The following is a 13,130-nucleotide window of genomic DNA, read 5'->3' on the forward strand; positions in this document are numbered from 1 at the left end:
GGAGAGTCAGTATCTTCAGAAACTTGAGACTCACTTTTCTTGAAGTCCCTTTTCTCAGGAAAGAGACAAGGTGCTCTTCCAGGTTCTTAGAAGGGGATGGTGGTCAGTAAGCAAAGAGCTGGATATCCTTGGTTACTAATGAAAGATTTGGACATCCTGTGGAGCACTGCACTACTTCTGCACTTATGTGTCAGCCCAATGTCTATTCTGGAGACTATGTTATGAAAGAATAGGAGCAAAAATCCCATACATCAAAAATCTGTGTGAAGAGGGATGAGAGCTTCTAGACCCACCTGATTTTGTAGGGTCTTAACCAAAGAGAGTTCTGAACTGTTGCATTTTCCCAGTGAGGGTGGTCAAATACTGGAATGAGTAGCCTAGAGACATTCTGGTTCCCCTGTATGGATGTACTCAAAACCAGGCTGGACGCAGCTCAAGGTGATTTGCACCAGGTGGCTCCACTTGAGCAGGAGCCTTGGCTTAGAGGAACTTGAGGACATTCCTTTCAACCCTAGGGATTCTGTGATTATTTGAAAGCTCCTGAAACAAAACAGATATTTTTGTTTCACCATGAACAAATCTCTTTGTTGTTTTTGCTTTCTAGACAAAATGGAATTCACAGTATGAGTAAGCGTTTGTTTTCTTTTATTTGGTAGGTTTGTTACACTTCTATTTGATCTGAAAGTCAAACTGCCCCCACTAAAGGCCTGCCAGGTACTGCAGTGCTATTTGTGGTGTTCCCCCCAGGTTTGCTAGTTTTTTTCCCCCATGGAATTTTGGGAACAAAAACGTAGGGGCACCTCTTCAGTAGTTTGCTTTCATACTGGAGAAAATATAAGATAATCTTGCCTCTGATGTGGTAGTAATGGTGGCATATCTGCTTGTGTTACAATGAGAAGTGATCATTAGTATTGAGGCAACCACTTCCTTTTATGAATTGCAGAATTACATTCATTTCACTCATCTGGTTTTGATTTCAGATGCAGACATAGATATGGTAAATGATGCATAAACAAAACCATGCTGATGCTCTTCATCTTTTAGATTACTTTTTTCTCTGTGTTTAAATATCTAATACAGCACTGTGTTCTTTAAGTTTTAGGTGTCTTATCTCTTCCTCATATGGGTACCATTCTCCAACCTCAAACATGTTGACCAGTATAGTATAGAATGCTCAGTTTCTGAAAAAAAAAAATTTCTGGGGACTGTAGTCCATTAAAACATTGGGAGTTGGAGTCTGGACAAATTTTTAAAACCAAGGAAGTAAAGAAGGAAAAGAAAAGACAAAGGCAAGCTTGTTAAAAACCTTTGTGTTTGGGATTTGCCACAAGCTGCACAGGAGTACTTTTAGGAGATCAAGTAGTTTTCACTTGGTAGTGAACAGGCTAATCCGCTCTCAAAAGGGGGGAAAAAAACCCCTAAACAGCAACAACAAAAAAAATCCCAGCCAGGAAAGCAAAGCCCAGTGTTGCAGGCTCTGGGGAGAAGGAAACTGCCAGGAAATGACGAGGCTCTCCTAGGGTGTCTGGCAGCACAGTGTGATATGAGGGTTCTGTGTGCATTGAGTGTCATGGAGGTAGGTTTGGAGGCTGCCTTCTTCCAAGTGGAGATAGTTCAAGGTGTGATAGAATTTTGGAGTCAAAATATTTTTAGCTGTAGCAGCAAATTGCTTTATTTAGATAGAGAAGTACTACAGGAAATAATAAACCCTGGCTTGAATTAGTCATGCTTTTGGTGGAATTTGGTATAGTACAGAGCTTCTGAATGCTAACCTTTCATCTGTTCCCTTGCTGGATAAGGAAGGACAATGGTGATGCTGTAATGTTAAGCAAAATGTTTGTAGTAATTTTAAATACCTGCTAAATAAGAACAGTGCTTGTTGGCTGCAGATCAGACCTCTACTCTGTGTTGAGAATTGTTTGTTTGAGAGTTCTCATTATGTAGTTGTAATTCAGGATTTCCTCTCAATGGAAAAGTATTTAAATGTGGGTGAAAACAAATAAAGAACTCTGATGTAATCAGAATTTGATGGCCTGGTTTCCTATCAATAAATGAGATTAGTGATCAGATTCCTGTTAGTCCTTCCACCGTCTTCTTTCATTTCTTCCGCCTCTAGTTTTGTCTAAACCATTTTTAGTTTTTAGCTCTCTGCTGCAAAGAATAAAGTTGCAAATACTGATTTCCCATAAGTTCTATGAAAATAAGCAGGTGGACGAGAAAAAGCTCTAGATTAGAGCAGGGTGGGCTATAACTCTGTTCCAGCATTCTGCTTGGCAGCACCCAGCCTGCAGGGGCTGTCCCTCAGCCAGCAGGGTGTCAGGGTCATGAAGCAGGAGCAGGGAGGGTGGTGGGACTGAGGAAGGGTCCCAGGTGGGAATCTGGAGGCCACAGCTTGTTGGCCTTACTGCTCACTGCTCCACTTTGTTTCCCAGTGCAGGGAAAGGTAGTCCCACCTTCCTGTCCATAGCTGTGCAATGGGTGATGTGTGTTTCTATGGGTAAAGAGCTGGAAGAGGGAATTCCATGTATAATGTATGCCTGTCGGAGATTTGGGAGAAAAAGCAGTGTGCCTCTGGAAAAAGGACAACTTCTGGAAAGGAAAAGAATAACTTGAGGCATTTTCAAACGGCAGTTTGGACTTCTGGGGTGTTATTATAGCCAGGGTGCTTGGTAGGATAACAATAACAAATGCACTTGTGGATAGCAATGCAATTGTGGATAACAATAACAAATACACTTGTGATAGGAAGTAATGCTTTTAGGTAGTTTTTAACAAAACCTGTTTTCAGAGGGATATTGTTTGTAATTTGCTTTTCTTTTGACTAGAGAGTGGTTTGGAATTGGAATCATAGCAATCTGAAACCATGTTATTTTTTTTGAAGCTTTTAAATAGTGATGATTTTCAGTTAAAAAACAATGCTTCAGAAAAGTATCTCTTTAGAGCTATGCAAAGCAGCATTTAAAGGTTAGTCTTCATGATTTGTCTAAAAGAGATGTTAAATGTGGGAACTTTGGTTCTTTTTCTGGAGGAACTTCTGCTTAAAATTACTTCTGTCTTGTTGAAGCCAATTATTTAAAATCACCCCCCTGTAGCTGAAATAAATGGGACTCCAGAATAAATGGTTGCAGCCCGAGGGAAGAGCTTCAGCCTTGGCTCATTTTAACTGTGCCCATAGTGTTTGTCAGTGATATTGTTCACTCCCCTGTAATTGAATTGCTCTGCCAGGATGGAATGAAAAAGTGCCCAGAGAAATGAAGAGTTTAACAAGGTAACAGTGCATACATGGTAATTTCTGTTGTAATATTTGATGTTTGTGACGGTCGAACATTTCAGAGGGGGAAAGCAAATGATAATTTGAGGCTTTGCTTGAAGTCGAGATTCCAGAGCTGTATCGAGCCCACAGCTGACTCAAAGAAAGAAAATATTCAACCAATTGTTTGAAATGTTTAGGAGCAAGCACTAGGAAACATCAGCTGCTTTTAAAAGCAGACTTGAATTCAAAAACATGGAGATGCATGTAGTGTAATACACTAATCTGTGTCCAAGCCTGTTCTATCTTATAAGTGAAATACAGTTGGGAAGGCTGGATTTGCACAGATGTGCTATGAAAAAATTACAGCTAATCAATAAAGGTAGCAAGTCAGTGGATATAAATTAAAAGCCCTGCAAGGATGTTTGTCTTGAGAAGTAAATGGTGGTATTGGAGTGCTGTATCTTAATTTGAAGCAGAGAATAATGCTTTAAAAAAACCCTAATTTTTTTTTGCATTTTAGATTTTTGAATTGAAGTTCCTGAAAGATTTCAGCTTGTTGTCTTTATTGAGGTTTACAGGTCAAAGTTACATTAGGGAGAAAAGGCAGCTGAGACTAAATAAACTTCCTTCTAAATAAAATTCCTTCTAAACTAGGAATATAGTACAATTTTAATCTTCTTTAAAGTAGACAAAAATTCTGTATAAGCCCATTAGCATTTAATAAAGCTGCATCCTACCCCAGCTTTAATGTTTAGAGGTGAAAATAATTATTTTCTTGGAAAGTAGTGCAAAGTCCAGAGAAAGAGAAGGGAAGGAATTTAGGTAAAAGGAATGCCTCCTAAAATTAGTAAAGCTGTTTTTCAAAGTTCTCTTTCATAAGATGTAAAACTTAAAGCAAACAAAAAAGCACCAAAACCAGCCCCCACAGGTAAAACACAATCAGTAAAACACAAACTTCCAGAAAACATTAGCTGATCTTCAGGCCAGTGCTCCATTGTACCTGTATCAAATACTTCCAGCATATCTTGTAACAGCTGGGAGCTCACTGCAGTGGTACTGCTCATAACTAGCATGAATTTACAATGCCACAGGTACTGTGCTTTATATTCAGTTGTGCTTTATATTCAAATCCTGGCTTGTGATACCTAACCTAAATTTACAAAGACAGACTTTGTGGAACAAGAGCTAAGTGTTGGGTTTTCTGTTTCCAAGTCCTTGTGTTTGTAGAAGAGGCAGGCAGGTGAATTTGGATACTTAACATCAGGTGTTCCTTTGACTCTCCTGCATGTAGTCTGACAAGGAGGCATCCAGAGGAGGAGCATTTGGCTGTGGTGACATTTTATAGCTGTGAGGAAGCTGCAGAGCCATGAAAGAAGGGCATATTTATGGCTGCAAGAGGATGAAACAAAAGCTGTTTTGTGGTGTCCTTTCTTTGAATTTTGTTAGTAAGATGGCTCTGAGAAGAGAACCCAACCTATGTTGTTCTTCAGGTGTGGCTTTGTGCACCCTTGGATAGCACAGTGGCTGTTGAGCTCAAGCCCTGGTTTTGCTGATAGCCATGTTTTCAGAAATGCCCCTCACTCAGAGAACCAGGGTGATTGTCTCTAGCCCTCCCTGCCTGGGAGCACCAAATCTTGCTGGTACCCAGACTTGATCCAGTTGTTGCACAGGAGGTGAGCTGTGGTGCTTGCCATTCAGGTATTTGTGTCCAGTGGCAAATAAAGATAACTTCACTTAGTTGAATTGATTCTCAAATATAGATTTTGTATCAGACCCTGTGTCACAGCCAAGGAGCCTGCAGCCAGGCAGGCATCACAGTTAGCACATGCAATGAGTTTGTGTGCTGCAGTTACACTGTGACCAGGACATGAACTGTGTGTCATAATTCTCCTAAGTCTTTGGAAATACCAAGTCTCTGTCAGTATGTGGGACATCATATATGTTCTTAAACATTCATAATTCTTAAATAAGTTTTTTGCATTCCCATTTTGCCACCCTGAATGTAAAAGTAGCCAAATAGTGTGGTTTTTCCCCTTGTTGCTCACCTGTGTATTGTTCTCCTGCAGACTCTGTTCCTCTTTTTGGCTGTTTCTTTTTTTAAGTTAGGTTTTGTTTGTTTTATTGTGTGTAGGGTTTTCATGTGGAGGTTTTTATGGGATTTTGTTAGGGGTTTTTTTTGTTTCTGGAGTCAGTGAATCAGGAATATCTTTCATATCCACCCCTGTGAGCTTACCCAAGGCAGATGAACAAAGATCCCTTGTTGTACGCAGCTTTCTCAACAACTCAGGGCACTGTTAATATTGCCCTGTCAAATCAATTTATTTCAGAAGGAGAAGCAGCACCTGTCAGGGGAGTACAGTGTCTGATAAGTGAGAGTGCTTCGGGGGAGCTGGCCAAGCTTCAGAAGCCAAGCTTCATTGCCTGCCCCATCACCTGAAAACTTCTCGTTTTCTACGCTCTGCACTAACATGTTACACTGGATACAGTCCTGCTCCAAACAGGCATTTCACAAGGGCTGGGGAATTCACTGCAGAACAGCCTGTTACATTTGAGTTATCCATGTCTGAGGTCCATGTCAATGGGAGTTGAAAAATATATTTTTAAGTTCACCTTAGGTTATAGTATGTGGTGTGTGCCAACTTTCTTTTTTTAATAAAATCATTTCTCAGGGAGTCTGAACTGCCTTTGGTCTGACTCCACATAGTGGCATGCTAAAATACTCCATCCATTATTATTCCTTCTTGCTTGGGTTTCTCTCTGTACTCCTGCTTGTGTGTGTCTTCAGAGGAAGGTGAGTATTTTTCTTTGAAAGAAGACTACTTTGCAGCATGACTCAACTTGAAATAATACAAAAATTTTCTCTGTACAGTTGCTGATTATTAGTAGTTTCCTTGAGACTTTGCATCAGGATTCTGTTGTGTCACAGGAGGCATTGAGGGAGTGGGAACAGTTCAATAATGAACAAAACATTAGTGTCGGTTCACCAGGTGTGCTTGTTCCTGTTCCATGAGGGCTCACCCTGAGCCTGGGCTTCCTTGGCTCATCCCAACTCTGTCTTCTGGAGGCAAGAGCATCTTAGAGATGAACAACATGAAACTGATGAATTCCTCTGATTCTGCATTAGAGCTGTGAAAAGCCTGTGTGGGATTGCATTGTCAGTCAGGGGGGCTGTCAGTGGCAAAAATGCTTTTAACTCATCCAGTTGAAGTAAATACTCCATGGTGCCAGTATCTCCAAACAACCTGGGTCAGGCTGTGCCTTCTGAGGGGCCTTTTCAGCCTTTTATTTTTTATTTGCTTGTTTGGTGGTGTTTGTTTTTGTTTTGTGGTGGTTTTTTGTTGTTGGTTTTTTGTGGTTGGCTGCTGTTGGGGTTTGTCTTCAGTGTGGCAGCAAGGAGGCCCCTGTAGCAAAGACTTCCCCAAGCACCAGAAGGGAACCTGCTGCTGCAGCTGTGTGGCTTGTCTGATCAATAGAGTTTGGTTTGAAAATCTGCCAGTGGATTACAGGACCTGGAGCATTTGCTGCATAATGATAACAGATAATCCCCGTGTTTAAGAGAATTCTTTTCTTTAGGTTAATTTATTCAAGTGAATATTCAAACAAAATCAAAAAGAAAAGAAAAAATACCCCAATGAAATGTCTAAGCCTAAGCCAAACCTGTTACAAAATACTTGCCTCAGAAAGAAAAAACCCACCCCTCCCTGATCAAAAATGCCTGTTCTCAGTCCATTCACTTCAGGATTGCTGTGAAACAAAACTACTCTGGCTTCGGTCCAAAATCAATCTATGAATGTGCCAAAAATGTGATAAATGTTAATCAAATGTAATGTAATGAATCAGCTGTGACATTTTATTATGGAAATTAAAAATCATGCAAAACCTTGCCTAAGGAAAATAAATTGTCAGGGAAAATACTAATTTTCATGTGATAATTAAGTTTTCTTTTTCCTTTCATTTCCATGTCTAAAAATGTTTCAGTTACACTTTTTATAACAGGCATTTGGTATGAAAGCCATTTCAAGCAGAATTTAATTTATGGAATTGAAAAGAATCACCTCTCCCACTTAATTGTAGGAAAACAGAAGTGATGTAAGGAATGGTGGTGCTGTTGTGAGGGTCAGAAAGAACTAAAAGATTGAAAAATCAACCTGCACTTTACCACAGCCCTTCTAAGGAATTATGTTGCTGTCCAGTAGTGCCTGTTTTCCTTGTCAGTTCTCCTCTCAGGAAAGCCTCAGTGGATGGTGGGCTTTTTCCAGGGACGTAGTCCTGAGGGTGAAATAATAATGGAACTGTATTTTTGTTGGGTGGGCCTGGTGGATTTGCCTTCAAGGTCTTTAATTTGTGGATCTGTACTGAATCACAAGAGATCTCTCTGGAAGACTGTGTCTGGTGCTCACAAGCTCATGGCAAACCCCTTTGTGAAGTGCCCAAGCTCTGCCCTATGAGCAACAAATGTCTCCTGCATTTTCTCCTTTCGTAATCATCCTTCCCTATTTCCATCTCATCTCTGTTCCCAGCCAGCCATGATCATTGTTTAGTTGTTGTTTGGTTACATTTGTTTTGGTGCAGTATTTTTCACCACTCTGTAAGTGACAGTAAAATCCCTTCTTGGGTGTCACTTTGCCAGCCCAGGCAGGTTCAGTTCTTTGCCTTGACACTAGTAGGACAGGATCTCTGTGCAATTTTTCTGTCTGTTTGGTTTGAATTTGTCTTTCCTGAAAATGAGTGGCTCCTACTTGGCACAGTATGTCAGAAATGGTCTAATTCTAAGTGAGATCTTACAGAGTAGTGCTGGAGAAATGATCCTTATTCTGTCTGAGCACTGCTGTTGGAATTATCTTTATTTTTACATCCTGGAGTAACGTTTGCCTGTTTTGTGGTTGTATTACAACCACTTGTGGTCAGCTGTTACAGAATTTCCTCCTCATTTCCAACTGGTAAAACTCATAGCTGCACACACAAGTTTTTATCAGTCTCCAGGCACATGACCCACCACTTTTTTTCATGGAATTTTTCCTGTAGCTGTTACTCATCAAACCTGTGTGATCTTTTCCATAGGTTAGTCCAGTCCTCCTGCCTTGGCAGGGTTTCTCAGCTAGGAGCTGTCACCCAACAGATTTCATCAGTGCAGCTTTACCTTTTGTGTAAGTGCTGCTCATTAAAATACCAGGTCAGCTTGGTGTCACAATTTGTCCCTGACATGACAGTCCGCAGTAATCACCTCTGTTGCAGCGTCACTTTATTCCTTGACACTACTAATAACACAGATGTTTTGAAGGGATTTCTTGGGAATATTCCAGAGTACTTAATATTTTATCACTTTCAAATTGCAGTGGACAAAAGCCCTACTATATTTAGGATGGTGTACTCAGTTTTAATAATATTGTTTCATTATAAAATAAATGTACAGTAAAGGTATTCAGTGCAAGAGTATCTATGAAATGGTCTTTTAAAGAGTCCTGCTAGTCAAACAAAACACTTGCACTACACCTGTGATACTGATTAACATGAGCAATGTCCTGACAGCCCAACAATGTTATGTGCCACTAGGCAGATGTGTTAAGGATCTCCTGAATTTGGCTGGCATAAGCAGGGCTAAAAACAGGTGTGGCATGTAATTTTGGAAAAAGCTGAGTGCACTTCTGTGTCACCTCTTTGCCATTTCTGATTAAACCAGCACTGGCATCCACATTAGTTAAGGCTGAGTTTTCATACCACAGGACCTTGAGCTAATGGTTCTTTCCCATCCTCCAGCTGCAAATGTTGTGGACTGTTATTTTTGACACAACACAGTTGAAATGTTCTATTTTGTCATTATCTCGTTTGGGTGTCTTGACCTGTCTGATTCAGCTGAAGTCTCAAAACCTAAACAGTATCACAGAATTGAATTGATCCCTCAGGTCAGATCCTCCTGTGCAAGTTCTCCTTAGATTTTGAGTCATGAGGCATCTTAGAGGAATGCTTTTTGCTTAGTCAAGATACTTGTAAAACTCATGGACTCACGGACTTGAATTCTTTCATCCTTCAAACATCTGGTCCTGCTGTTCTCTGATTCCCTTAAGCACAAAGGGAAGATTCCATTCCTCGCCTGTTGGTTCTTCCATCCTCCTTGTCCTTAGCAGGACATTGCACTTGCTCATGGTCTGATAATGCACTTGTGCTGTGCATGGTGGCTTCTCCAGAAGCTTTAGTTGCCACTCTGGTGAGATAAGCAGTGACTGTGAACACAGAGGGCATCCAAGCTCTCCAACTAGTGTGTGAGTCATTGGAATAGAGGGGAAGGAAAAGAGGAACAGAGAAAGCCATCTACTGAGGATTGCAGTACAGCTTACCAGCAGTTCTACTGGAGCTTTCTTTACCCTATTCAGGAGACAGAACATTTCATGGTAGTTTGCTAGTGCCTGATTATACAAGCATCAGAAAGTTTTATGCAGTTTGTGAAACAAGATTTTCCATTTTGTATCATTTTTGACCGTGACATTTTTGGCACTGAAGAGGAAAATATGTTGAAAATGGATCTTTGCTACAATCTTCTTTGTTGTATTACTTTCTGTTTCACTGTGACCCCTCTGTTTCATGCTTGATACAGTTATTTTGGAGGTTGTTTTCTGAAATTCTTCAGCTCTGAGGAAAGGCATTTGGAGGCTTGGTGTGGCAGTCTGGCTTGATAGAATATTTTTGACCTTCTGTCACACAGATAGTAATGCAGAGAGCCTTTCCCAAAAACCCTAATGGTGTAGACCATCATCTCTTTAAACATGGAATAATTTATGTTGACAATGCTACTCTTCTCTACTGGAAAGAATCAGTACTTTGAGACAAAGCTGCTGCATGTCCCTGTAGGTTCTTTGGATTTAGGTCTGTCAGCAAAGTATGAAGGCACAGTGAGTGATTGCTGGTTGCATTTGGAGTGCTTAAATATAACTTTGTTTTATTAAAACAGGTGATCTGTCACAGCTTGTCCACTATACCTTCACAAAGTCAGTGTTTTGACATTCTCCAGACTGGCATCTGTAAATATCTGGTAAGTACCATTTTGTCTTCTACATTAAAACTTCCTTGTGATAAATTTGCTAACAGTCTCATTAATCCTCAAATCTACTTATCCTGTGTATTTAATGTATTGTTTCAGAACTTGAGAAAGCTTTAAACAAGATTTGGGTGAGTTTGAAAAATACATGATAACTGTTGGTATCTAAACTTATATGGTAATTTTGCTCAGATTTGTGAATACTTGACTTTGTCTTCAAGGCAGTTTGTCCATAAATAAAACACTTCTTGGTTTGGTTTGCTTTTCAAAAGAGCAACCAGCAGCTTTAGATGAGCTAAAGAATGCCAAGATGATGGATGCCAGGTTCTTTGTGGTGCTGAGCAATAGGACAAGAGGCAACAGGCAGAAACTGATGCTCAGGAACCTCCACTTGAACACGAGGAAGAACTTCTTTACTGTGAGGTTGACTGTGCCCTGAACAGATTGCCCACAGATGATGTGGAGTCTCCCTCACTGGAGATACTCAGGAACTGTCTGGACACAATCCTGTGCTGTGGGATGACCCCTCTGCTTGAGCAGGGCAGGGAGGTTGGGCTAGATGACCACTGTGGTCCCAGCTGACCCATTCTGTGGGTTTTGCAGCCTTTCTTCTAATGCTGAATATGCTGAGCTGAGGATGGGGATGGCAAAGCCAGAGCTGGGTAACAGAATGGTCAGGGACAGAATCTGCAGTTCCCTGTGATGCTGCCTGATGAGAGGGAGGACCACAAGGTCTGCTCCTGCCCTGCTGTCAGGGTGGTTCTGTGATCTACCCAGTGTCTGGCATTCCCTGCTTGGAGCCAGACTGAGAAGTTACTACACCAAAGCTTCCATAGGGAGTAGCTTACCTATAACCATAGTCTGCAGTTTTAGGGGTGGATGCTGAATTAAATCAACTTTAAAAGGCTTATATGTTCTACTGCCCTGTGCCTTTGAGAGCAAACCATTAAGTGGGGTTTTATGGTTGGCAAGGCTGCTGCCCAAGGTCTCCAGCTGGCTGCTGACACCTCTCAGGGAGCAGAGGCACCACAGAGGCAACATCCTGTATGAGAACTTACCTGAGCAGCCTCATCCACTGGACTTGAATAAATTGAAATGTCTCTGTTCCTGTCATCTTTCAGACTGGCTGACCAGCACATTCCATCAGTAGTGTTGGCTCAGTCGGTCTTCATGATAGTTCTTTTTATCCATCTAGATCTCTGCCATTATTTCTTACTTACAGCTGATTAGGAAGAATGTTACTCATTTTAATTGTTTGGTGCCTCAGTGTCCTGTAGTATTCAGCAGGGTTGTGGTGACAGCTGCAGTCCCACCTTTTGTAAGATAAAAGACCATCATCATCCTCCTCTTGCCTCTGCACCTGACCTGGCACAGGTCAGCCTGGGACAGCAATCTGTGCTCATGGCCTTGAAATACACCCAGTGTCTTAGGCTGGAAGGATTTAAAATTACAACTCATAGTTGTTCTGTATCTCTTACCTCTCACAAGTAATGGTATGAATGAAACACATTTCACATTTCTGTAGCTTGTACTTTATTGATCTTTTTTCTAAGCATTTCTGAAAGAAACAGCTGACCTTGTTAAGTGAACCAGGTCCCTCTGTCAGCTTAAAACAGTGTACTTGCAGGTGAGCAAATTAGACTACTCTCAAATTCCTTAAATAGTTCTTTAAAGGTAAATGGTGCCACACTAGCAGTGCATGATTTTTTTATGGCTTTACAAGACAAAAATCTAGGGTACTTACTGCATAGTACTTCAAAATTTAAACTGCTTTCTAATTCACTGCTTCTACAAAAACCAAGAATTTTTTCTAAATTATTTATCATGCCTATAAAATCCTTACTCAAGATGATGTTCTCTCTTTAACAACAGCAGAGCATCACCCCACTTTGGGCTCACCATATATTTCATTAGCTTTGATTAACCTCAGTTCATAAAGCTCCTGTTGGGCTTCAAAGGAGACTCACCCTGGTGACAATCCAGTAGAAGCTTTCCTTTCTGTAGCATAAATCAGACTTTCCTTCTACCTCAGTGACTGCTCACTGCCATTTCAAGACTCAGAAGGCCTCCCCAGTCCCATGATATATGCTTAAAAGGAAAGACCTGTTCTGCCCACAAGATTGTTTGTGCCTGCACTGTCATTCAGAGCAAGGATCAAAGCAGTGCTGTGTTTTGCAAATATGTTTGAGATGAGTGTTTGCTTAGAAGGCATGTAATGAAGACGTCAATTTAACCTTCTGTTGGTGTGGGTGGCAATTTATTGGGAAAGCAGAAATTTGAAAAAATGCACTGGTCTGTAGAGTTTGAACAGAAACAAAGTAATACATGTCACCACAGGAAAGTTCTAGGTTTGTTTGTATCCCAGCAAAAAATCTTCTGTATAAAGTGATGAATTTGGGTTGTTGATTTTTTTTTTTTTGGTCCTGTTTTAATACAGGTTGGATTGGTTGTAATACCTGATAGCACAGCTGGATCTGTTCTATGTGCCATAAATAAGCTCTTGGATCAAGCCTGCATCATAAGTGAAAACCTGCACAGGTTCTTGGCCTCTTGTTGTTACAGTCTTCTGTACTTTCTGCTAACTATAGACAGAGAGGATGCAGAACATTTGCAGAAAAGGTAAAGCTGCTCTTCTTACCACCTTGTCTCTATCTTTGCAGCCACGAGTATTTAGAGATGTGAAATGAAAGGATATCACCCCCCTCCCCCGGAGGTTTTTTTTCCTGTCTCTCTTTTGCTTACTTCAAATCAGTACTTAGATTTAGGAAAATTACCTGCAAAGTTACCAGGAATTACTTAAAACAGTAACTGAAGCAGGTTTCATCTCAAATTGTTCTACTTGGA

The 13,130-nt window shown here is 40.7% G+C and overlaps 1 protein-coding gene across 3 annotated transcripts in view; it reads left to right on the top strand.

The window, feature by feature from the left end:
* The window catches only part of TEX10 (testis expressed 10), a 54,112-nt gene that overhangs the window by 39,141 nt on the left and 1,841 nt on the right, over window positions 1–13,130 (top strand). For all 3 annotated transcript variants that reach the window (XM_058819183.1, XM_058819197.1, XM_058819189.1), the window contains 2 exons: window positions 10,200–10,280; window positions 12,724–12,905. In XM_058819183.1, coding sequence (XP_058675166.1) covers window positions 10,200–10,280; window positions 12,724–12,905 — 263 coding nt within the window. The remainder of the gene's footprint in view (window positions 1–10,199; window positions 10,281–12,723; window positions 12,906–13,130) is intronic.

Source organism: Ammospiza caudacuta, chromosome 1 (genome assembly GCF_027887145.1).
Source record: "Ammospiza caudacuta isolate bAmmCau1 chromosome 1, bAmmCau1.pri, whole genome shotgun sequence".
Lineage (NCBI taxonomy): Eukaryota > Metazoa > Chordata > Aves > Passeriformes > Passerellidae > Ammospiza > Ammospiza caudacuta.